General features: G+C 33.0%; 1 protein-coding gene across 13 annotated transcripts in view; it reads left to right on the forward strand.

Moving 5' to 3' along the window:
- The window catches only part of LOC124360942 (26S proteasome non-ATPase regulatory subunit 5-like), a 107,500-nt gene that overhangs the window by 920 nt on the left and 79,321 nt on the right, over positions 1-27,259 (forward strand). For 2 of the 13 annotated variants that reach the window (XM_046814966.1, XM_046814977.1), the window contains exons 2-5: positions 4,790-4,934; positions 6,741-6,983; positions 11,792-12,295; positions 12,431-12,584. In XM_046814966.1, the coding sequence (XP_046670922.1) occupies positions 4,790-4,934; positions 6,741-6,983; positions 11,792-12,295; positions 12,431-12,584 (1,046 nt within the window). Of the gene's footprint in view, positions 1-954; positions 1,875-1,983; positions 2,599-3,590; positions 3,689-4,789; positions 4,935-6,740; positions 6,984-11,791; positions 12,296-12,331; positions 12,585-27,259 lie in introns of those variants that run through there. The other 11 variants (XM_046814970.1, XM_046814971.1, XM_046814969.1 and 8 more) reach the window with 11 other exon arrangements.

Here is a 27,259-nt window from a genome sequence, read left to right on the forward strand (position 1 = left end):
AACATAAATAATTATGTATATTTCATATTTTCTGTTTGTACCGTTATTTAGTTTCATTTTATATAACATACATTTATTTTTCCGCAACCCTGTTACTCATTACTAGTTAGTATGAGAGTCCTCCGATGTTCTTGGATATAAATTCTTGGCGGAATAATAACCTTAATTGGCATGTGTAGATATGTAGGTAGCTATTTTTTCTCTCTCGAACTGTGTAACTGAAGATCTTGTTGCTGAGCAAATCTTTGAGCGCCTTGTTGGTAAGTAAATTTACATTTTTGTATTAAAAATTAGCTCTGACACCATGCAGGATATCTATTTTGAATGTAATATAAAGTAAAATTGTAAATAGTAAAGTACCTCTTACCTTTGATGATGTTTTATTTAATACAAATTAAGTTGTGGTGATGTCCTTCTGACGAGAATACGTCGTTGTGATTATAAGTTGTCTCGATAAATGGCTAATAAGTTACTATTGTGATTTTGTTTTAGGCGAGTTTGACTTTAAGTTTTTTGAGTTTGAATCTTTGAGCACTTCTAGTTTCATGTTCTAAACTTTTAGTCTTCTAATCTTCCTTTTTCCGACTATAGCCGCAATGGTGAGCCAAAATGCTGACACCAAGCGTTTCAGTCAACATCAATGTGAAGGGAAGTTAATTTAAAATGTTTAGTAAATGATTAAGTTCGTAGGCAAAATTCCAAAGAACATTGGAATCATTAGACCCACATTAGGTGGGGGAGATTACAAGCCAAGGAGAGGTAGGCATTGGTTGAGGGGATAACTGGGATACCAACATTCAGGTAACAAAATACAAGGAATTTTAGATGTCAGAGTAGGGCTACCAACTGCATATGAGGATAATTCAAGAGTTATTTGGTTTTTTCCTCTTTACCTTCATTTTTGTATCAGGTCATTTTTTCTCTGTGCTCTTGGTCTTGTTTGCCTATTGGCATCGTAGGCTATATACACATCAGGGTATTAAATTATCTTTTCCGGTTACGTGATTGATCAGATATTTGCTGTGTAGGCCTAGTAGATTTCATAATAAAAGATGTTCTTTGTTTTTGTCACCACCGTTTGCATTTTGTATTCGAGTTTTCTTGAATTTGGTTACAACAATGGGGTTATTTTTTACAAGTGTATTAGTTTTACCTATGGACAAAATGTATGTTGGGTGCTCTGTTTGATTGTGTTAGAATGAAAAGATATTGTGTCATTTTTAGTTAGACATGGAATTTTATATTTCTTTTCTTTGTGTACCAGTAATAAAAGTGGCGTCCATTGTCATCTATATCCTTCTCCTCATTAGATATTCTTTAAGTTGACCACTATTTTTATTTCTATATTAATTTTATTCATATAAATTTTTTGTTTATTTTCTTTGGTTATTTGTTATTTTTAGTTTTATTTTATTTAAATTATGTTTTTATTTCTTGTGTAGGCCAGTTGGCCATCAGGTATGTATGCCACTTCTCCAAAGTCAGATCATATTAGACTGAGTGCTCACGTGATCTGAGCTCGAATTTAGGTGCTATCTCGAGGATGTTCTTCTTTTTTGCCAGAAGTGCGGGGTTGTGCCAAAGCGCCACCAAACCCCGCTCTGATGGCCAGGGGCATTTCGGATTGTTACTATTCTGACTTAATTTCAGTTATTATTTAGGCTTTCCTCCCTTTAATATCTATTGCAATACTCCCCTATACCTTTATGTTTTTATTTTAAATTAAAATTTTGACAAATAGTGTGAAGTCGCTAAAGTATATAATTATCCGGTCTTTTATAATTTAGTTTCTATAAGTGATTCCCCCCATCTTCAACATAGTTATCAAAGCATCTGCTTTGTATGGTGCTGTGCTTTACCCAACAGATGATAATGTGAGTGAGGCAAATAAGGCAATATTATTATATATTATAACTCCTACATAGATACAGGGGTAAATAAAATGCCTTGGCATTCCAAATTTAGTCAATTGTCTTTAACCGACCATGTTCAAAAATGTGGGAAGACCCACATGAGAGTGGTGGTGGACTATTGGACATATTTATAGCAGTTTTTGGTGGTTTTGAAATGTGTTCAAGTATTAAAATCTTGTTACTTTGGTATTATATGGAGGCCGTTGTAAGACATGTAGTTTTCATATTAAATCTAATACAGTCTGTTGTTTCTAATAATGTAGTTGTTTTAGTTCCCTTTTGAGAAAACTACTAAAATACTGGCTATACCAAATGCTAACAAGTTTTCTTTTGAGAAGAAATTTGTAATATTTTAGCTACTTATTATTTTTCTAATTCAAAATTTTTATTATTTATTTATTACATGTTATTTATTAGTCAATCCTAGTATTTGATCAGGAATATGTATTCACATGTAAAAATTGTATTTGCTAAAGTAACTCGGTTTCGCCTTGGCCTAACTATTTCCTATATATATAGCATTGAAAAGAAAAACAACTGTGAGTAATTTCATGTACTTTTCATACTAAGGATACAGCTACTTGTAAAAAAACTAAGACGGACTAAATATAAATGAGAAAACTAAAAGTAGAATGAATCACCTATGATGGAAAGAGTACTTAAATTCCAATGCTGGTAGTAAATGGTAAGTATTTGAGTCTGACCCAAATCAGATAATGAAAATCTCAATAACAGTTTATCTGAAGGAATATTTCAACTACGCTTTGAAAAATATTAGCATGATTTTGTCTATGAAATTACTCCAGAAAAGCAGTAGATGCTGTTATAACATTGCAATATGAATAATTTATAATTAAGAAGAGTGTAACAAATTAAAATCAGCCTGTCAACAAAAAATAATGAAATTCTTCACCAAAATTTTTGCAAGAAGAAACAATTACTAATTTTAAATAGAAATTCTGGACTATGACAATTATAAGTTTTTGAATCAGTATCCAGTGGTCTACTAGGAGACAATTCAGTTGTGGTAATAGTAATTAGTCATTCTTTATTTGCACATTAAGTATTGTATGGGTACAAGTTACACAGTATACAGGTGCAACGTCAAAGACATAAACTGTCTTAACTAAAGCTAAAATACATTTTGTATATAAATCTACACTTATAACAGCCTATACTATAATACACCAACAGGTAATATAATATAAATAAACAAAAAAGACGAATTAAAATATTAAAATCTATTAAAAACGGGAGAGTATAGTGAATTAGTTCCAGATATCAAGCAGGTACTCATCCAAGGAATAATATGCCTCCTTCACCAACTTATTCTTTACAGCCTTTAAAATTTGTTTTTGATTGCAATATGGGAAGGTGTTTTGTGCAGCAATGACCTACTCAACAGTGATTCATTTCACTATTAATGGAAGTTTAGCACAACCTGTAGAAGTGAAACATTTTCATTGCTTGCTATAGGAACTAAGCACATCTAGATTATCTGATGCCTTTTCCAATTGACAAAATTCTAACTAAAATAAATTTATAAAGCTCTATCCATGATAGAGGTTGACTAGCCAGGGATTTCTCCAAGCAATGTTCATTTGGAGGTAACAAAATGTTTAGTAACAAGTGACTCCATGAGCTGACAATAACCTTAATGCTTATTGCTACTGATAGATACTACAGGAGAGACTACCCAACTTGGAGGTGATAATGTCCAGCTGCCTAGGAGTTAAACATCTAGATACTGATTTCACTGACCAAGGCAAAGCCAGGTACTTTATTTGCAGGGAGAAATGTCTTTGACAGTTTTAAGAATAAACATGTAAATAGTTGTAATTCAGATTTAGTGACTACAATAGCTTCTAATTCTAACCTAGAAGTTATAATTATTCCTTTCAGATACAATAGGTCAGAGGATAGTTTTTATATAAATTGTACAAATAGGAAACTATATAAGACATTATATGTACATGAAAGCCATAATTTCTATTGTTGATACATGTCACTTTGACAAAATATTATATTAGACATAGTTTACATTTTAATAAGTTTCGTTAACTTAAATTGGCAGAGATAATAGGTGAAACTTTCAGTACTGGTCACTATAAGAAATGCGTTGCTGGACAATTTATAGGTTTTTAGCAGATCCTTAACAAACCATACATATTGTATCAACTTGAACTCTTTATAACAATATAAGTTCACCACATAAAACTAAAAAATACAAATTAAGCACCAAAGTCCAAATCAATTGTAAAAAAAACTTGAAAGATTATTCATGTTCTCAAACTGGTAGAAAGGAAATCAGTAACATCTGTACTACCATAGTATTTAGAGTTATCTACTCACACATAGCAATTTACTGGAACATGTAAGCTATAAAGGTAAAGAAAGGAAATCAGTAACACCTGTACTACCATAGTATTTAGAGTTATTTACTCACACATAGCGATTTACTGGAACATGTAAGCTATAAAGGTAAAGAAAGGAAATCAGTAACACCTGTACTACCATAGTATTTATAGAGTTAATTACTCACACATAGCGATCTACTGGGACATGTAAGCTATAAAGGTAAATTAGTGCTTAAATGACTCATTGAGAGGATCCAGTGTGATCCTTTACTCAATCAGTCTACTTTTAATCAATGCTTCTATTTATAAAAATGTTAGACAAGTTGGAATGTAGCATTTTGGCTTAGCCCATTATAGAGGTGAATACTGCTTCCTGTCAGCGGTTCTCCTGTGTTTTTATTAACAAATTCTACTACATTTAATGAAAAATTAAGTATATTGACCAGGATTTTGTTATTTAAGTTCGACTATAAAAATATAACTCAAAATTGGAAATGTCAAAACATTTTTTTGTTTTAGAGAGCAGATAGATTTGGCCTGTGAAGTATTGAAAACTTTCTTTAAAGTACAAGATCCAGCTGCCATCCTCAGTCAGTATGGCATTTCAATGTTGAGAGCTCTGAACCATCCAAATGTTGAAGTCAAGGAACTAGTACTGCAAGAGGTGAGTGTTCATGTTGATAATACAGAACATATCAACCATTCCTGGGAGTACAGTTGGCCATATTCATTTTCTTTTATATTAATCGTCTTTTAATAGCAGTCTTTAGTCACTGAATCTTCATAAACATAAATACTCTATCATTAACTCAATTTTTCATTTCTAAATTTTTATCAATATTAATAACAAAACTAGAGCCATAAACAAAGTAAATAACAACAAAATAATAAATTTTTTATCATTAGTAAATGAATTAAACATTTTCCAATATTAATTTTTATTCCAAATACTTTGTGCAATAAAAAAAGTATATTTGAAAATGTGGTATTCATTTACTAGTGATGATAAATTAAACTTCTTTTCAATGCTCCAAGATTCTTCAAAATAATAAATATTAAAAAATAAAAATATAAGAATACAAATTTTATAAGTTTATATGAAATAATTTGTTTTATTTATGGATTACCTTTAATGTTATTTATGTGACTATATTCATTGTACATTATGTATATTATTTGTTTGTGAATAAAGAATTTCTGAATTTAAATCTAATTCTGCTGCATACCAGGAAAACCTTGACGTTCAGTTTTACCACAAGCATATGCTGATTATTTTTGTATATTAAACATTTAACTTTTTTCAAGACCATTTGGAACTGTACAAAACAAAATATGCTGCAAAATGACGAGGAGCGAAAAGTAACTATAAGAAACATGTTATATTCTTATTAAAATATTAATTAAAATAACTCTTAGTTTGAATTGTGTTGAGTGACTAAAAATGTTAGTAACTGATGACAGTAACATTCTTACTGTTCTTATTTCTTAGTTTACCAACTTTATATCTAAAGTTAAACTATTTAGTGCCGAATGTCATTAGTAAAGGTTCTTATATGCATTTACCAACTGTATTTATAAAGTAAAACTTGTTAGGGCCTAATATGGTGTATTAAAATAGTAAAGGTTTTGAATTATTCTTTAAGAACAAACAATAAATGTATCCACAAGCTCAACAAAAAGAATGGTTTTATAAGCACACTACAATGTTTTAGACTTCTAATCACAGTAGAGCAGCCGGGTTTTCTACACATAAACTTAGCTATGGTGGGAAGGGTTTATTAAATATGAATGTTATGTGTAGCTCTAATTCATCGTACTATTAGTACTATAAGTACATTATGTGTAGAAAAGTTGGTTGCTCCACTGTATTTTAGAGATTGTGTCTAAAACATTGTAGTGCACACAATTCATTGTGCACATGATGATACAATGAGAGTACCTCTTCACCTTACACTATATTTTGTAGACTAGGTGTCTCTGATGCTAGAACGAAGTATAGAGTTAATTTTAAGCTTCTTTGTTGCCGACTTTTATTGGATCTCTTCAGACGAAAAGAATCCAGATTCCAGAAGTCAAGTCTGACAAGCATCAACTCAACATTCATGTAAAATCACTAGGTTTTACACTGGCCTCAAGTTGTTGTGGAATACACACACTGGTGGTGCATTAGTTTTCTCCAGACATCACTATTGCTTTGTAGTAAACTGCTACAGTCTGTAAATATTCTACATATACTAGTTTCATTATCAATTAGATTTATTGACACAATACTACTAGTCAAGGATGAAGTTTTTAAGTATTCAAATATTTGTTAAGCTTCAGCCAATCATGTTAATCCTGTGCCAACTACAGGCATAACATTGCTATACTAACAATTTTAGTTTAACATCTGTTGACTGAAATATATAAGTTTTGATTGTATTAATAGTGTTTTGGTCTTGTGTGAACCGAATACTTGTCTGTTGTACAGTTAAATCGTGCGGCGAGTGAACCCATGCTTACTCCCAGACTCTGTGAGGAGCGAGATCTGTTGTTGTGCGTGGTGACATGTGTGGGTCATGAGGACAATTCGGTTGCACGACCCAGTGTCCAGTTTCTAGTCAAGCTCGGTAGCACCTTAGAAGGCACCAAGAGCCTCTTCTCCACTTCCATGTTGGAGACTCTCAACCGTGTTGCCCAGTTAAACGACATCAATCGTTTCCGTGTGTACGAGGTAATGCATTTACTTAATTAGTGCACTGGTGATACGTACTCTGGGAGCTAGGCTACTTACTGGTGACATTTTCATTCCATGGGGTCTTATCTTATTTCCTTTCCAAATAAATTTCATACCTTTTTACTTTACAAGCCCCCTTTAACTGACTTCTTGTATTTCTGACACTAGAAATTCAAGTTGTCTTTTCATTTTATTTTCTTTCCATTCATAAAATTAAAATTAAAAAATAATTTTATTGCCAAACAATTACAAATTATTGACAAAGGTACCTTTCATTGACATCTGAGTCAGTTGAAAGTAGAACATTATCTCTACTGCTTACAAAACACAGACAATAAATAACATCAAGGAATTCAAAATAAAATTTGTTCTATAAGATAAGCTCGTCCAGTTAATAAAAAGGGTTATCTAATAGCTATAAGTAGTATTTATTTAATAAGACATTCTTGTACTTCAGCACCAAGGGTCACAAGTGATTGTATTCCCTCAGTGCATCAACAACTGAATCTCACTTAATCTTGAAATGTTTCATTAATTTTAGCATAATACTTAACATACTAATTTATCTTCTCTAATGTTTCTTATTAATTTATTTTAGTATAATTCGTTCTCCCCAGCGACTACAGAATAACAGAGACAGGACATTGCGTGCACTCACACATTATGAGATTTGAAGTCCACCATCTTGGATCGGTATAAGAAGCCCGAACAGCTCTAAAGTTACACGGAAATCTCAATGCATGTATTTCAATTACACTGTTGTTAAAATACTTAACACTTATTGATTGCTTTGATTTTTCATCCAATGAAAAATGATTAGTTTAGGATGATAACAGTGTAATATTTATTAATTATAAATAATTTTAAAGTGTAAAAACAATTAAACAAAGTGAATCTTTCCTATTCAATTTAGGATTGTGACTTTAAAGAATTGTTCTGTGAGGTTTCTTTTTAATTTTTAGGGTACATATGACGTATAAGTGAGAGAATTTGAACTAAGGAGTTGAATTTTAGAGATCATTTGATTTTTTATTATTTTATTATATATTTATCATTTCATTTTTTGATTAGCTCAGTTACTTAGAATTTTACAGTAGGTTGAAGATATAGGCACCACTGTATACAGTTCTGTAAGCACTAAATCCCGCTGCTTCCAAGCATTATTGCCTCCTGATGCCAGTTTGCGGCAGTTCTGAAAAGGTTTAAATTGCTTTCTTAAGTTTTTTTTAGTATATTTTTGTAATATTAAACTACAGTAAAGAGTTTGACCTCCATAAGAAATGAATACCAGCAAGGTAAAATAATGTGAATTGTATTGTCAACGATAAATATTTATTTGAAATTATACACAAAATCTAGTCCTAAACCATAGAGATATAGCACACAAAACAATTTGTAATCCCCATTCAATGAATACTTGATAAAATAAAATAAGGTGAAATTGTTGTTGAAATATATGTTGGTTTAAAAAAAATGTTAAAGAAAAAAATACAATAGGCTACATAATTTCATCGTATTAAATCTTTAAAACCTTACTGTCCCTAAAAAAATGACCACTTCTGTTAAGTGATGTCTTAATTTTTTATACAAACCTTCGTTGACAAAATTTGTGTTGTGGTGTAACCTTATAGTAAGATACTTTCTGGAAATAGTCTTATCAGCAGAATCAAATGATTTTGTTCCGGGATCGAAAAAATGATTATCAGAGAACAAATTAATGCCAACACATTTTCTGACCACACTCAGCATTAGTTTGTTATAAATGTTTTTTTAAATATTGAACCAGTTGCATCAAAATACTTTACAGCAGATTCACAAAGCAAGCAGAGTTTAGTTACACCTTGATATGGTTGAATCAGTTCACTTGTTTTTACAATTAATCAAACTATGTTTCTTATATGGATTAGGCCTACTTGTCATAAGATTGACAGATCGCTCACAGATAATTTTAGACATAAGTGATCTAACTACATAACCTGCTATGTACTTGATTAGATCACAGGAAATATTAGATGTTGAGCCTAAAATAAAAGAACATCTACTTCTTTGTCATCTTCATTAGCTACCAAAATTCCTAGCTCTTCTTGCTTAATGTTCTACATCCTGGTGTAGAAGAGTCTATCTTCTATTTCATTCTGCCTTATTTTATTCCAAAATGTACCGATTGTATTAAATAATAATTCTGGGGTAACTGGATTACCGGTGGAAGGAGTAGGCCCAGAAGAATGATAAGGACTGGACAGTACAAAAGAGGCTGCTATCAGCGAGCCGCGCATCGCAGATGGCAGTGTTTGATAACGAAATTGAGAGGTGGGGTGAGGTAGACCTCCCGTCTCAGTTGATCGAAAGTAATAGTAACGAGTAGTGTTTGAAAGTGCTTAGAGTTATCTTTTTGCTAATCGTCATCGAAACTGCGGGTATGTGAACTTTTTAACTGGAGTCCAGTCAATATTCATTCTTAGTTATTTTGAATAATTTTGGGGAAAGAAATATTGTAAAAATTAAATTTAATGAAAATGTAGGAACTTGTCCTTTTGATCTGTGCAATATAAAACTTGTAGATGGAGCTTATATTGGTCACTGTTAAATTACATGAAAAACATAAAACCAATATTTAATACTTTTTATTGTTTTGTGAGGCCTTTCGATATCAAGGATATCTTTTGTGATGTGTCTGAAGAAGATATCCTTGATATCGAAAGGCCTCACAAAACAATAAAAAGTATTAAATATTGGTTTTATGTTTTTCATGTAATTTAATATAAAACTTTTTGGTGCAGTGAGCACATGTATATAACATTTTATATAAAAATACCAAAAGAGTTTTGTGGTTGTTCCAGATGCTTTCAGCAATATTTATATAAAAAATTCTAACACTGAAAAGAAGTAATATTTAAAGTAAAGTAAAGAAAATTAGTAACAAATAAAATTGAATTTTGAAGATAAATTAAAGTGAAGAATTGCCAGATCAGATAGAGTGTGAAAGTTTTGAATTTTGAAAATTGAATAAAAGACAAGCTGTAAGAACTTTATACATTTTTGGAGTGACGAATATATTACAAGTTTGAATTTAAAAGTTATCAAGAAGTTTTTATTTTAATTTTAAATCCAGTAAATATTTTTAAGAAGAAATTTTATTTTAGTTTGGACTTTATTTATTTCAGAAGATTTTCGTTTTTTCTTTTTTTGAACCTTCACAAAAATTTTAATTTCAAAGCTAACCCCTCATGTGCCAGTAAAACGGTACAAAATGATTACCCCACAACACTGGGTGTAAGGCACCGGTCACGGCACAAGGAGCTGGTGCATTTGCCCTGTCTATGTTATTCTGTGGTCGCTGATTCCCCCCTGACTAGACTCTACTACTAGTATATTACTATATTATATACTAAGTGAATGCTTCAGTAAATAAACTATTGGTTGCCACAGATAGTGTCTGTACAATTATTTATAATTAAATCCCTGTTATTCATATTAAAACTGTTTGTGGGTCCATTTTCTATTGCACTGTTGCTTATGAAAGTATCATTGTCCTCATTAAAATCTTGATAACCCTTCTTTTTTGCTCCCTTCACTCTTTCAGGTGTATGAGCAACTACCACCTGATGCCCTGTATTCTTAGGATATTTGGAATATTTCTTATGTGCTCAGTTTTTTTTAATTTCTTTCCTATCTTCCCTTATTGGCTCTATCTCTTATTTCATAAAAAATTATAAAAAAGAAAAAAATTATTAATCATAATAGTGGTATTGGAACACATGAATGTTTTATCATCTAACTGCTGGACTTTATTATTGATTACATAAAATAATAGTATATAAGGGATTTTCATCAAAACAATACAACATAATTCAAAGTTCCCTTCAAATTTAAACTATGTATACATCAAAGATTAAAATTGACATCTCATTAACTTTTTTCAGTAAAATGAAAAGTTCCAGATAGTCAATAGTTAATCATCTTTATTTACATATCATCAAGATCTGTATTGGCGTCAGCAAAATAAATAAACAAATTAATAACATACATCACTAAATAGCTACAGTTTCTTGCTTTACAATATCTTGACCAGGTCCAGGGATTCTTTAATGGAGTAGACAGGTCTCTCCATAAGCTATTTTTTTAGTTGAGTCTTCAGTTCTGTCCCCTCTAGGTCTTTCAGTGTTGGTGGCAGCATGTTGAACAGTTTACGTCCCATGTAGGAGTTTTTTGGGTTAAGGTCTGCAAGCGTCCTAATCACTATTTGTGTTGTTCCAGATGCTTAAGCATTCTTGAAAGGGCTATTTTTTGAAAAAGTGGAGATAAGTGCGATCGGTTGAAAATTTACCGGTTTTGTTGTGGCTCCATTTTTGTGTTTAGGTAGATTTTTGAAAGTTTCAGTGCAGAAGGAAATTGGCCAAGGCTAAAGGATTTGTTAATTATGCTTACAAATGGCCCTGCTAATTGTTTTGCACAGTGTTTGGCAGCCTTTGATGGGATTTCATCTACTCCACAGGATAATTTTGACTTTAGGGACTGTATGGTTTCTAGAACTTCCTCTTCGTTTGTTGGTGTGAATTCCATATGAGGGTGGTTAAAATTTTGTATTCTGTGCTCAGAGAGAAAGGTTAGGTTTTGGAGCTGTTTACGGTTTTCTTCTAGCATTGTTTCTGCAATTTTAGAAAAGAATTGATTCAGGTGCGTTGCAATTTTTAAAGGGTCTTCTTTGATTTTATTGTGTGTTTCTATGCGCATTATGCAATTATACATGATGACAGTACAGTGATGACATCCTGACTATACTCAACACACTTGAATTGTTCCAGATCATAGTAGAGATCAGTACAGTGTTTCAACCGGGTCTGGAGGCCAGCAGAACGAGTGGTCTGTTGGATGCAGTGCTGGAAGAACTGAAAAGCGATGACATCTTGACTGTACTCAACACACTTGAATTGTTCCAGATCATAGTAGAGATCAGTACAGTGTTTCAATCGGGTCTGGAGGCCAGCAGAACGAGTGGTCTGTTGGATGCAGTGCTGGAAGAACTGAAAAGCGATGACATCCTGACTGTACTCAACACACTTGAATTGTTCCAGATCATAGTAGAGATCAGTACAGTGTGTCAACCGGGTCTGGAGGCCAGCAGAACGAGTGGTCTGTTGGATGCAGTGCTGGAAGAACTGAAAAGCGATGACATCCTGACTGTACTCAACACACTTGAATTGTTCCAGATCATAGTAGAGATCAGTACAGTGTGTCAACCGGGTCTGGAGGCCAGCAGAACGAGTGGTCTGTTGGATGCAGTGCTGGAAGAACTGAAAAGCGATGACATCCTGACTGTACTCAACACACTTGAATTGTTCCAGATCGTAGTAGAGATCAGTACAGTGTTTCAACCGGGTCTGGAGGCCAGCAGAACGAGTGGTCTGTTGGATGCAGTGCTGGAAGAACTGAAAAGCGATGACATCCTGGCTGTACTCAACACACTTGAATTGATCACAAAACTTGCCTTGACACACCATGGCTTCCAGTATTTGGAGTCCCACGGAGTTGTCAGACACTTGGCAGAAAAACTGTGTGGCAAGGAAGGAGAAGCTTTCTTATCATATTTTTTGCTTGGTAAGATCTTATTTTGTAACATAGTAGTTAATATTTAGCTGGTCAGAAAAACTGTGTGGCAAGGAAGGAGAAGCTTTCTTATCATATTTTTTGCTTGGTACGATCTTATTTTGTAACATATTAGTTAATATTTAGCTGGTCATTTCATACATTATGGGACAGGCATTCCTATATACTGAATGCAATAGTTTCTATACACTAACCACTACTGTGGAACATGCATGTGTTTTCTTCTGTTTGTATATCGCTAATTTTCTCTTTGTGTTAAAAAATTTAAAGTTCTAGTAAAATATACAGGGTGTCCAGCAACCATTCGAACAAACTTTGCCACATTGTTCAGCAGGCCAAAACTAACAAATAATGCAATATAACAGGTGCCCTATTTCGCTTCGTTTAGCGTCTGTCTGTATGTGTTTTTTGGGAAAAGAATTACTACTCAAAAACCACTTAAGATACAGAATTCAAACTTAATGTTAACCTAGTGTTGGTCCTTTTCAGTGAAAAAAATAAAACAAATATCTCATTGCATTTCAAAATGGCGGCCGTTCCAAATTTTCAAATTGTATTAGCTTTGAAACGGCTACTTTGACAACAAATTCACCAGAATAACTTTTTTTAGCGTATTTTATTACCAATTCAACAATTTTTGTTTCAAAAAGATTGAATAACAAATAACTGAGTTACAGCACCAAACTAAAAACAGGTTAAATCCATGCATTGCAAGTACATACAACAATGTAGTGGATTTTTACGAATAAACTTTTTAAGGTTCTTTATTAAAATAGTGAACAATATTATAACCTGAAATTTAATATTTATTTTTTAAATTTGTTTTAAGGTAAATTTAAAAAATGTTCTTAACCAATAAGGATTTTCTTCTACGAATAATAAAACCTCTTCTTCAAAATCAACAGTCCGTACGGATTTTACTCGTTCTACAACATTATTTTTCAAATGTCCATTTTCCCTAAGACGAATATGAACGGCACTGAAGACGCTATGAACTGGGTGCAGCCTATCTGGAAAGCGCTCTCTGTACAATCTGCTAGCTAATCTGGCATTGCCTCCAGCAAGTCCGTACACAAAGTGAATATCAGCATACTCTTCAAAAGTAAAACGGCATATCGTACAAGAAACAAAGTAATAAAAGAAATTTAAATTAACAGGAAAAACTAACAGGAATTACAAAGAAGAACAGAACATTCAAACAGTGACAATCACGTTCAAAACATAGACTTGCTCAACAATGTCTTGATAGTTTGTTTATTAGTTTTTCTTCATTTAAAACACCTGATTTGGTTGCTGATTGTTGGTCAGCTGTTTTCATGTAATATTATGCTATTATTTTTTTAAGAGCATTGTGAATAGTTTGTTTCTTTTTTATTTGTGTGTGTGTAACACATTGATTACTGTAAATGGAACAAAAATGATAGTAATATTTTTTAGGTTATAATAATTGTTCAGTATTTTAATAAAGAACCTTAAAAAGTTTATTCGTAAAAATCCACTACATTTTTGTATGTACTTGCAATGCATGGATTTAACCTGTTTTTAGTTTGGTGCTGTAACTCAGTTATTTGTTAAAAAATTTGGAACGGCCGCCATTTTGAAATGCAATGAGATATTTGTTTTATTTTTTTCACTGAAAAGGACCAACACTAGGTTAACATTAAGTTTGAATTCTGTATCTTAAGTGGTTTTTGAGTAGTAATTCTTTTCCCAAAAAACACATACAGACAGACGCTAAACGAAGCGAAATAGGGCACCTGTTATATTGCATTATTTGTTAGTTTTGGCCTGCTGAACAATGTGGCAAAGTTTGTTCGAATGGTTGCTGGACACCCTGTTTATTTCTTGGCCCTGTGGCGTTACATTATATTGATACACCAATTTTCATTATCAGAAGTATTTACACTTCTACTGTAAATCAACTTAAATTCCTTATAAGTATATAATATATATTTTACTAGCAATATTCTTTGCCATTAAAGAGAGTATCAGAAGATATGAACCTATAAGAACAAATTTATTATGCTCTTTCAACTGTATTTAAATAGCTCTCATATGTAACCCCAGGGTACTACAGTCAAACCCCAATATAACGAACCTCAATATAACAAATTCCTTGATATAACGAATTTTTCTAAATCCCCTAGAAGTCTCCATAAGAATCAATGCAAATTTCACCTCTACATAACAAATTAAGCATACTCACAACCTCGATATAATGAATTTTTAGTAATCCTGGAAAAAATAAATTACCCTCGGTGTAGTGAAATTTTTGTTGTTAGAAACTCTTGTAGTGAAATTCACCTCTATATAACAAATCTTCCACGACTGCACCTTGTTATAACGAACGTAAATAAACGTCATAACGGCAACAAAGGACAACAAACAAACAATCGTGTCTCGACATGAAAGCTTAGTTATAGCCACGAGTTTATTCAGTTGGAAAGTTTGGAGTGTGCGGTGTTTCAGAATTAAGTTACAGTAGTTTAGTGACGATGGACGCCAATAGCAAAAAGGAATCGCGCACTATAAGCGTAGAGTGTAAACGAAAAATTATCAAATGCGTTGAAGACAATTTGACAAAAAAAATTGGACATTGTGAAAGAATTTGGTATTCCGCCCAACACTTTAGCTACAATTTTAAAAAAGAAAGAGAAGTTCGATGACGGAAGTGTACTGTGTTCTAAAATCAGAAAGATAAAGTCGTGTGAGCTGAAGGACGTAGAGGAGTGTGTGCTTAAATGGTTGAAGCAGTGCCGAGACAATATTGCAATAAGTGGACCTATACTTATTGAAGCCCAAGAGTTTCCTTTTTGAACTGGGACACGAGAACTTCTGAGCTAGCAGTGGATGGTTGTTAAAAAACTAAATGAACTTATTTTTTGAAAAATGTGCGGTGAAAGTGCAAAAGTCGATGATGGTGTTTGTACTGATTGGAAAGATAAACTTCCCGAGCTAACCGAGGGATATGAACCAGAAAACATGTATAACGCAGATGAAACTGGATTGTTTTTAAAATGTTTACCTGACAAAACATTGTCATTTAAGGGTGATAAATGCCATGGTGGAAAAATAGTAAACATCGTTTAACAGTTATGCTGGGAGCAAACTGCACAGGGACTCATAAATTAAAGCCTTTAGTAATTGGAAAAGAAAAAAACCACGTTGTTTTAAAACCGTGAATAAACTTCCTACAGACTACATGGCAAATACAAAGGCTTGGATAAATTTTGATGCTTTCAGTGCATGGCTTCAAAGTGTTAACAAAGATATGAATAAGAAAATTCTTGTCTTCATTGATAACTGCACGGCTCATGGAGACATTCTTAGGCTGAGTAACATTAAGGTCAAGTATCTTCCTCCAAACACAACCTCCAAACTGCAACCGCTTGATTAGGGCGTTTTTTAAAGTAAATTATAGAAAAGAGGTTGTACAACAGTTCCTTAGAGACATGAAAAGCCATTTACCTTGATACTTTTAATGACGATGTGGTTTTGTGTGGGGAGTTGACGGGCGCTGACATAATTTCTTCTGTGACCTCTGTTCCAGACGAAAATGTGGCTGCCAAAGATGATGATGACGATGAACCAGATTGTGTAATGCCCAGCCCTAATTTAAAAGAGGCTCGTGAAGTCATTGTGTTCTAAAGTGTTTTTTTTCTTAAAAAGGTTGGTTTGAGTGAAAGTGTGGTAAAATCTATAACTGAATTGGATTGCTCATTGGATATTATCAACGTCACATCACGTAAGCAGACTACTATTACTGACTTTTTTCTCTAACAAACAGGGCAAAAATAGCATCAATAATGATACTATTGAAATAAAATGTAGATTAGGCCATTTAAACTTTAACAATTCGTAATTTTCAGTTTAGTAATACTGTACAGTACGAGTACCGCAGTGTATTTTTTACTATCTGTAGCGTAAGATTTTTAAGTTTTGTTCAGGTCAAGTTTGCATTTCAACTTTCTTTTAATGTGTTTTCAAAGTACATAGCTACTGTATTACAGTTTTTCTGTTTTACATACTGTATTCTTAGTTGAAACAAAAAAATTAAATAAAGTTTCATTGTTCGAAATGAAATGCATTTTTATTTCGTTTTACATATTATTTAAATACAGTACAGCATACGACAACAATGTGTGTGTGTGTGTGTTTCACAATGTTTTAACACCACTGAGCCGACGGTCTGTGAACCTCAATGTACCTTACCTCAATATAACAAAATACTCTATATAACGAATTTTCTGTCCGGTCCCTTGAGGTTCGTTATATTGAGATTTGACTGTATTGTATACTGACGTCGACTTTGTACCAATGCAAAGTACGATGTGCGTAAAACCTGACTACTAGATAAATGTTTCAAGAAATAAAAATACCTTAAATTTTATTTTTGTCCTGTCAAGTTTACTAATATGAATTCTCCAGATCATTTACTAACAATGTAGACTCCCATCCTCTCTACACGGTACATGGAATATCACATGTTTGTTCCTGACTAATGCAGTTCAAATGTTTATGCTTTTAAACTAAAAACTATATATTGTATTTAACTTGTTTTTATTGTCATCATCAGTAAAAAATGTTACCTAGTTTCCCTGGAGTTAAGCTTAAATGAATGATTCCATAACCGGAATAGTAGATGTTGGAGGCAATCTCACACTCTTGCATACTGCCTGTTGTATGTCAGAGTCAGAGGTAGTTCTTATATCGAGTAAAAAGGTTTTTAATAGAAAAAGAATTTTGTAACATCCAGAAATTCCTGTCAGCCCAGAATATTAATAACACAGCTTCATTTAGGCTGTATAAAATTATGTAAATGTTATGGTGTTTATTCATAAATAAACCTACTTGATGCTTGATTTGATAAATTTCAGTAATTTATCAGACAAAATTGGACTAAATTTAATTTCATTCATCTATAGGAAAATATTCTTGAAATTTATGTTAAGGTGAACCATTTTTAGAATAACTAACATTATACTTAAATTATTAACTATACACAATGAGTTAAAACATATTTGCTACAAATGTTTGTGGTGTTAATAAATATTCACAAATTTATTTTTTTCTTATCTAATTGATTTGATTCTTATCTTATATATTTTGAAATTTACCTGTTTTAAATTTTTAATATTTGATTCCTCCTCTTAACCCATTGAGTGTCTAGACACACATGTAGGGGTGACATTTGACATTAAACTGTTCACATATTTCACTGTATTTACTGTGGATATCGTTGGAATGGTCCTTACTTCGTTTTTAGAAGTAACAACTAACCAAATTATTTATTTTTCATGAGTTCACACTAAATTTATTTTTAAACCTTTTTTTAACTGTTTGTTTCACACTATGAATATAATTTAAGTAATATTGATGGATGTGTCGACAATATCAAATGGTGCTGCAAATTTTGTTGTGAACAGTGAACCATGTATATACACATCATACCATACAACAAACATGACTGACTTTTGTGTAGAATAAATAAAAAAATAATCTGGTGTGTAAATAAAATAAAATAGATAAAAATAAATATAATAAAAAAATTAAATAAATAAAAAACAGCCATAGATAAGAAGATAAGGATATTATGATTAAATCTAAAAAGAGCAAGGTAGGAAACAAGTGCTGCATATATTGATCAAGCGGAAAACAAAGCCAAGGCCATATGGAATACCATCAACAGTGAAAGACAAAGGAGGAAAAAGATTCAAGATTCAAGATATTTTATTGTCATTAAGCACAATACATATTTATGCAATAGACAAAGTCAACATATTATATAGCCTACTTTAATCTAATCTTTAGTCTAGGCACAGTTATAGGACAAAATACAGTATTGCCAGCTAGAACTAAATAACAATAATATAAATGTAAATAAAAACAATAAAATTACAATTAAATAATTTAAAAATCTATACATTATGTGCTAACAATCCTAATCTTAAATTAACAATGGATTTTAAAAACTTAATGAGCTAATATCACAGGCTAGGTAATCTTCAACAGTGTAAAAAGCTTTATTTTTCAGCCACTTTGCAATGGTAACTTTAAAATTATTAAGTGTAACAATTCCATGCCTTCTCTGGTAATTTATTAAATAATTTTATACTGAAAAATATCTGGCTGTTTTTGGTCTTTTCGAGTCTGACTGGGGGTAGATCGAGTAAATACTTTTTTTCTTGTGCAGTGTGTATGAACATCTTGTCTATTTATGAAAACTATTCAAATTTCTTTTACATCAAGTAATGAGCAGTAGATGTATAAAACTTGGCAAGGTCATAATTTGAAGTTCTTTAAAAAAAAGGTGAACAAGATTCTTGTTTAGAAACATTTTTTTAAAATCCTAATAGCTTTTTTTTGCCATAAAAATATTTTTTTGGCACTGGAACTGTTTCCCCAAAGAGTCACACCATACCTCAAGTGTGAGTGGAAAAATGCATAATAAGCAGTTATCAACATCTCCTGAGTAACAGTATTCCTTAGTTTACATAATAGGTATATAACTCTAGATAGTTTAGTACATAAATAATTAACATGATGTTGCACAGCTTAATTTACTATCTAGGATAACACCCAATAACTTAACAGAATCATTACTGTATTTAGTATTATTGTGTAGAGATAATGTTAAATATTCAGTTTTATTATGATTCACTGCCAACCCATTTGCTTTAAACCATTCTAGAGCTAATTTTAAATGAACATTCTTGATCAGATTTTAAGATTTGTGAGTCTTTATTACAGTTTTAAAAGAGTAGTATCATCCGCGTACAAAAACAGAATTACAAGGTAGGCTAGATGAAAAATCATTGATTGCAACAATAAACAGAAAAGGTCCCAAAACAGAGCCTTGCGGAACTCCCAATTTCACTGTTCTGAAATTGGACTTGTTCTCCCCCTGGACAACCATCTGTTTCCTGTCAGATAAATAAGATGACAATAATTGTAATGCTTTATGTTTTATGCCATAACTAAACAACTTTTTTAACAACAACTCATGATTAATACAGTCAAACGCTTTACTTAAATCTATCAATGTTGCAGATGATATAATCTTTTTCTCAAAATTATTTTAAAATGTTTTCCACAATTTTTCCTATTGCTTTCACAGTATTTGATTTTTTTATAAATCCATATTGTTCTTTACAGAGCAAAATTGTTTTGAGAAAAGAAATCATACAATTGGTCTTTTAAACAACACTCAAAAATCTTACTCAGTATGGGAACAAAGAAATGGGACGGTAACTAGCAGGATCTGCCTTGCTGCCCTTCTTATATACTGGTACTACTTTGGAAACATTTCAGTGCTTTAGGAAAAATCCCCTCAGATAACATCCAGTTGAATAGAAATGTCAATGGTTTTAACTATGTAGGGTATAATATCCTTGATGATTTTATTAGAAAAACCCAAAATAATCTTCACTTTTTGACCCACTCAACTTAGATACATATTTTATAATTTCAAATTCAGTTATTACATTTAATTGGAATGTTTTACTAGCATTATTAAATCTAGATAAATAATTACTCAAAAGCTCAATAGCAGTGTCAAAATTATTTTGCTTCAAATGTGTAGTACTAACTATATTTATAAAATAATCATTAAAGTCATCAGGTTTTATTAATTCTTCAACGCTTTCTTTCTTACAAAGCTTGACAACAATTCTACAATAGAATTAAATGACAACTACAAGACAAGACAAGACAAGAAAAGACAAGACAATTCTTTATTTTCACATTCATCAAAAAGGAAATGGTGTCAAATACATATTATCTTAAAAACTTTTCCCAGGTTTGTTGTCATTAGCTGCCTAGGTCTTCACATTCTCTGCGAGTCGGCTCTCCAATTCAAGAATTCTTTTACTGAGTAAAAGGGTCTCTCTTGGAACCAGGAGTGCAGGCTTTTCTTCAACTTCCTTCCTTCCATTTTCTTCAGCTCATCAGGGAGATTATTGAAGAATTTTGCTCCAGCATAGGTTGGTTTTTTTTTCAGAGAGAGTTAACTTGTGGATTGGCAAAGTAAAGTTATTGGCATGCCTAGTATTGTAAGAGTGAATGTCTTGGTGCTGTTGGACATTATGAGTTGTAGCTATCACAATACATTCTACAATATAAAGACTAACTACTGTTGATAACCTCCACTCTTTGAATACCCCTCTACAGCTCTCTCTACATCCCAAGCCGGCCATGATTCTTAGAGCCTTTTTTTGAAGAATGAGGATTCGTTGGAGATTTCTTTCAGTTGAACCACCCCAAACCGCTAAGCCATATCTCATATGGCTTTCAAACAGAGCATGATAGGCTGTTATTGTGGCTTTTGTCGTGCTTATAGCTTTCGTCCTTTTTATGGCATAGATTGCTGAGCTAAGTTTAAGGCATAAGTTATTAATATGATTTAGCCATGAGAGTTTGTCATCAACAATGATTCCAAGATAATTAGTTGAGCTGACAGATTGAAGATTTGGTAGTTCTGAAATGTCATCCTTCTTGTTCCCAAATGAAATTTGTTTCGTCTTTGATTAATTGAAAACCAGGTCATTGTTTCTACAGTAGTCCATAGCAATGTTAACAGCAATGTATGAATTTATTTCTAGATTTTCCACTGAGCTATTGGCAGTTAATAGCATAGAATCGTCAGCATACATGACTAAATTACTGTATGAATGTAAAACGTTAGGAAAATCATTAGTAAATAATATAAAAAGTACAGGCCCCAACACAGATCCTTGTGGTACACCACGGTCCATTGACAGGACCTCAGATCTAGAAATTGTATAATTCTTTTTATGGTCTGAGTCACTTCTACAACCTGGCGTCTTCCTTCAAGGTATGCTGAGAACCATGAAAGTGCTGTTCCTTGGATTCCTAGATGAAAAAGTTTTCTTATAATCAAGTCATGGCTTAGACAATCAAATGCCTTACTCAAGTCAAGTTGCACTCCCACTACATTATTTCCAGCCCCGATATTGTCCACAATGTGCTCAAACAGATCTACTATTGCAGTCATGGTGGATCGTCCCTTAATAAAACCATGCTGTTCCTCTGTCAAAAGGTTGTTCAGTTGAAGATGCTTGAAAAGTCTAGAGAGTACAATTTTCTCAATAATTTTGGATTCAGTTGGAATTAAAGATATTGGCCTAAAATTTTCTATGTGGTGTTTACTGGATTTTTTGTGAAGAGGGATAACTTTGGAAATTTTCATACTTGAGGGGAAAGTACCATGCAGAAGAGACAGTTGTGTGATATGAAAAATCGGTACCGCTACTTCATTTTTACAAAATTTTAGAATTTTTGAGGATATTTCATTTAAGCCAAAAGAGGATTTTGTTTTTAGTGAGTCTATTACTTTACTTATTTCTTCAATTGATGTGGGTTCCATAGAGGTCAGTGGCATTCCAACAGGTGGGTTCTGAACAAATTGCATTGTTGGGTTAATGCACAGGTTCTGTTTGAGAGTTTCATCAGCAATAGTTGAGAAATAGTTGTTAAAATGGTTGGCTATATCTATAGGGTCGTCAATTTTGTCTCCATTTTTAACTATGAAGTCAAATCCAGAAATTGTGTCCTTGTGCTGATGATTTCTCTCGCTGTTTATGATCTCCCAAACAGCCTTATTTTTGTTAGCAGCGTTGTCAATATGAGCAGCACTAGCCTCTTGTCTTAAGGTCCTTAGTTTTAAGTCGTAAGCCTTCTTTAGCTGCGTAGAAGTTTGCCAGAAAGACAATATCTATCATTTGCTTTAAGAAAATCTTTCTTTAAGCGGAGAGCTTCTTCGTCATAGCATGGTCGAGCTTTTGGTTTTGCCACAACTCTGAATTTCTTGATTGGACAAGTGAGATCTAAAAAGTATGTTATTGTCTTCAAATATTGTCTGTAGGCCTCTTCCACACTATCTTGTTGAAGTACATTAGTCCAAGATTCCTCAGCCAAATATCGTTTGAGATTTGTTAAGTTCTCTGGACTTACATATCGATGAGAGGAGGTAGTAGTTTTTTTTGATTCAACAGACAGAGGCAGATAACAAAGTTGTCCGAAATGGTCACTTATACCAGTATGGAGAATTTTAACTTGAGATTCATCAATTTCAGCATTTGTGCAGATAGCATCTATGGAGGACTGATGACCTTGAAATACTCTGGTCGCCGAAAGTTGGAGTCGTGTCATGTTATGGGACAAAAGAAATTCATCAAACATAATAGTTTCCTTAGTAGGTCTTAAAATGTCAATATTTATATCCCCAATCAAAATAATTCTGCTGTGAGTCGGAATGTTATCCAGAACTTTATGAAGGACCTCGATAGCTTCTGCTGTGATGTCAATCAGATTATTAGGAGGCCGATATACACCTATCATATAAAGTTGTTCTTTTCCAGAAAGTTTGATAGAGGCAACTGTTACTTCACAGACTAGGGGTATACTGAGGTGTTCCATTTCCAAACTTGTAGTTTCATTCTCTATTTTGTTACTTTTGTAAATTGCTACCCCTCCTTTAATGTTATGCACTCTTCCAAATGCGGAGACCAGAGTATAACCATTTAATTGCGTATTTATGATGTTATTTGCATGTTGTCCGTGTTCTGTGACAACTACCAAATCTGGCTTGAGAGAGGATAATAAATGGTTTAATCTCTCCACCTTGTTACTGATGCGGTCGACATTTTGATGGAAAATCGACAATATGTTTTCTCCATCCAAACCAGGCCTTTGAGTGTTAATTGTTATTCTTTGGCCTTTTTCAGGTGGCTGTCCTCTAAAAAAGGACCTGTTGAGGAGGTTGCCATCTGTGTGCAAGGTTCATCTGAAGGGTTAGTTCAGAGTGCTCTGGCAGCAATTCTAATTTAATAGCACTACTTTTATAGCTCTCATTGATTTTTTTGTAGAATTCTATGTGCTTTACGAAGAATTCTTCTAGAGCTTCATTGTGACTGCGGACTTTTGCAGTTATTGGCGGTTTCTTTGCCAGCACTTTTATTTTTGGATTCACACCCCCTTGCGTGTCCTTATTAGCTGTAAATCTTACTACCTGTAAGGAAACACTGAAAACGTTGTTTCTTTTATTGTTAGTAGAAGGTTTTTTCAACTCGCTCAGTTTTTGACGGCAGGTTTGTCTGGCTCCTGGGGTTGATGTTGGATAGGCGTTAGTCATTGTACTTTCGTTCAGTTTTTGTCTGCAGGTTTGTCTGGCTCCTGGGGTTGATGTTGGATAGGCGTTAGTCATTGTACTTTCGTTCAGTTTTTGTCTGCAGGTTTGTCTGGCTCCTGGGGTTGATGTTGGATAGGCGTTAGTCATTGTACTTTCGTTCAGTTTTTGTCTGCAGGTTTGTCTGGCTCCTGGGGTTGAAGTCAGTGATTCATTTGTCCCGGGGTTAGTCAGGTTATAATTTAAATTTTGAGTGCAGATAGGTTTACTCTCCACAGGTAAATGATCCAAATTGCTGAGCTGTTTTGTTTGATTAGTAGACAACTGTTGAAGCTGTGAAGACAATGCTATCATCATATTTTCCATATTTTCTTGTTTTTTATTTATGTTTAGGATTTGGAGCAGCAGATATGGAGAGGTTGTTGCAGATGAGGGATCATTCTCGATGCCTTGGGTCTGAGAAGCGGTACTGATGGTTGATTTGGACATATTGATGTCGATTTGATTTTCAAATTTAACTTGCAGGGTTTTTATTATTTTATCTTTCTCATTCATCTTACAAATGTAATCATCAATTATTTGCCCCATTTTACACTCATGCTCATCAAAGGTATCTTGGTTTTTCCGTCGCAGTTGGGTTTCTCTATCAAGTGAAGCTTGCATATCGTCTAGACAGCGTTGTAGTGCTTCTAGTCTCTCTGTGTATCTTTCTTTTTCATTATTAAGTTCTTCAATCTGTTCTTCACAGCTAGCAAGTTCAGCTTTGAGTCTGATGTTTTGTTCTTTCAAGGTATTATTCTCGTTGAGTAGTACAGAGCCTATTTTTGCAGCCATTTCAAGCTTTCCCTCTTCACTGGCTGTGTTTTCAAAAAAGTTGTTCTCAATTAGGCTATGTTCAAGTTCTTTAATAGAAATGTTTGGAGAATCAGAACCATTGTTCATGTTTGTGTTACAGGGGAAGCTTATATTTGAATCAGCTGTCATTTGAGAAAGTAGGTTTGAAGAGTCTGTATTACATTTGTTGCATTTCCAGTCATTTATTTTATTGAAGGACATTTTTTTAAGAGTTTTTTCACTGATATTCTGACAGCCAGCATGGTACCACAATTCACATGTACCAGTGCACTTTAATCCTGAGTATTTTACTCCTATTGAGCATATACCACAGGGATATTTTGATGGCATTCTTAAGAGTATCAGTAATTACAATAGAATTAAATGACAATAGAAAGGAACTTACCAACTCTATAGATGTAGTAAGCGGTGGTAATTATTACTTTGTAAACATAACTGAGGAAACATTAAAACAGAACAGCTTAAACAACACACTACTATTTCCAACTCTCACAGCTTCTACAATATTTTAGGCCCAACAACAACTGACAAGATAGGCAGAACCATACAATCACTAAAGAATTCCACATCCTCAAGTATTGATAAAGTATCTGCTAAGGTGCTGAAAACATATGCAGATGAGCTATTAACACCCCTAGTTAAGATAGCCAACACGTCTATGGCTGAAGGCACTTTTCCATTCCAACTGAAAATAGCCAAGGTTTTTCTCAAACACAAACAAGGGGACCCAAAAAACATCTCTAACCACAGACCTATCTCATTGCTTTCATCTGTCCCAAAATTTATTAAATAAATTATTAAAATAAGACTTCAGGAACATCTTAGTCAAACCAATTATTGACAAACGGCCAACATGGGTTTACTTCTGGTAAATCAACAACTGCATTAATAAACCTTGTTGAGTACACTATTGAAAATATAGAAGCTGGCAACACTATCTTCAGCCTATATCTTGACCTAAGCAAAGTTTTTCACTGCCTGAGACATGATTTTATTCTAGTTAAACTTCAAAATTTAAAAATCCAACAGAGAGCACTGAAATGGTTTACAAGTTATTTAAAAGGACAAAGCCAAATGCTAGAAATAAAGCATACAACAAAAGGATTTACAAACACTGTCAGATGTAAAGTGCTACTGACTAACAGAGAAGTTAGGACCAATTCTGATTGTGCTGTTCATTAATGAGGAGTACTGCGAGATGGTAATGTATGTGGATGACACTGTGCTTCTTATACCTAGTTACAAGTACCTTTTATTACCTTCATTATGACTCAGTATGAAAAATGACTTAGTTCTCAATGAAATAAAAAGGCTACAGTATCGGAAATGCTCAATCTTACAGCAGCTGACAAAATCATACATCTGAGTGTCATACTTAATGAAAATCTATCCTGGAACAGTCGAATAAACAATCTCTGCCACACGCATTGTTTGAAAGCATGGGCTGGGTCCATTGAAGGCAATCTCAACCGTGTATAGGTAATGCAAGGGGAATTAGAGTAACAGCAGGCTTAAGCCCAAGACAGAGCTGTAGGTAGAGATAAGGTACTGTAGTACTGTAGGTAGAGATGAGGTACTGTAGTACTGTAGGTAGAGATGAGGTACTGTAGTACTGTAGGTAGAGATGAGGTACTGTAGTACTGTAGGTAGAGATGAGGTACTGTAGTACTGTAGGTAGAGATGAGGTACTGTAGTACTGTAGGTAGAGATGAGGTACTGTAGTACTGTAGGTAGAGATAAGGTACTGTAGTACTGTAGGTAGAGATAAGGTACTGTAGTACTGTAGGTAGAGATAAGGTACTGTAGTACTGTAGGTAGAGATAAGGTACTGTAGGTAGAGATAAGGTACTGTAGTACTGTGTGACCAAAAATCTTCTTAAATAAAGTGATGTTAATGAATATAATACTAGACATGCAGGAAACTATGTGCTGACAGGTCACAAAACCGATGAGGATGTTGTGGACATGGCTGCTAGACAGGGGCTATTTACCTAAACGAATTCTTTTCCTGAAGAGACCATACAGAAGAATGAAGATCTTATTTCTATTTCATTATGTATAATGTATCTCAAATTTGGCGCTGTAACGTTTCTTGATGAAATTGTAATAAAGAATCTTGGCTACTGTCTTAAAGTTTTTTTGAACAAGTTATTAAAAATTTGTGTATATGTAATTAATTATTTTTCGGTGTGTAGAAGCCTTATCGACATTAAAAAATACTACATATATACTGTAAAATGGTTTACTTCAAAACATGTATTTTTATTTTTATTTTTTTTTTTTATAAACACTTTTATCTACATACAATGTCTTTAAATAAAATTGTTTTTATAGTTTCAATTTTATACTACAATATAGATGTTTTGTTTTAAACAACGCTTCAAATTTTATTGCTCTACAGAATTTTATTGCTCTACAGAAATCCAGTACCTTTTGTTTATAAATAATTTGCTTTATAGGTATAAACACAGAAATAAACAGGCAAAATGTTAATCTAAATCCCCTAATTTTAGCTCTGCTAGTTTGTGGTTAATCTTTAAACTTGGGTATCTATTATTTTTGATCAGAGAGTTTCTTTATCATCTTATAAAGGTTTGTAAAAGTGTAAAATATAAAAAATTTCAAATTACATAACTACGAGAAAGTACTAAGTACAAATTACAAT

Source organism: Homalodisca vitripennis, chromosome 4, assembly GCF_021130785.1.
Source record: "Homalodisca vitripennis isolate AUS2020 chromosome 4, UT_GWSS_2.1, whole genome shotgun sequence".
In the NCBI taxonomy this organism is placed as follows: domain Eukaryota; kingdom Metazoa; phylum Arthropoda; class Insecta; order Hemiptera; family Cicadellidae; genus Homalodisca; species Homalodisca vitripennis.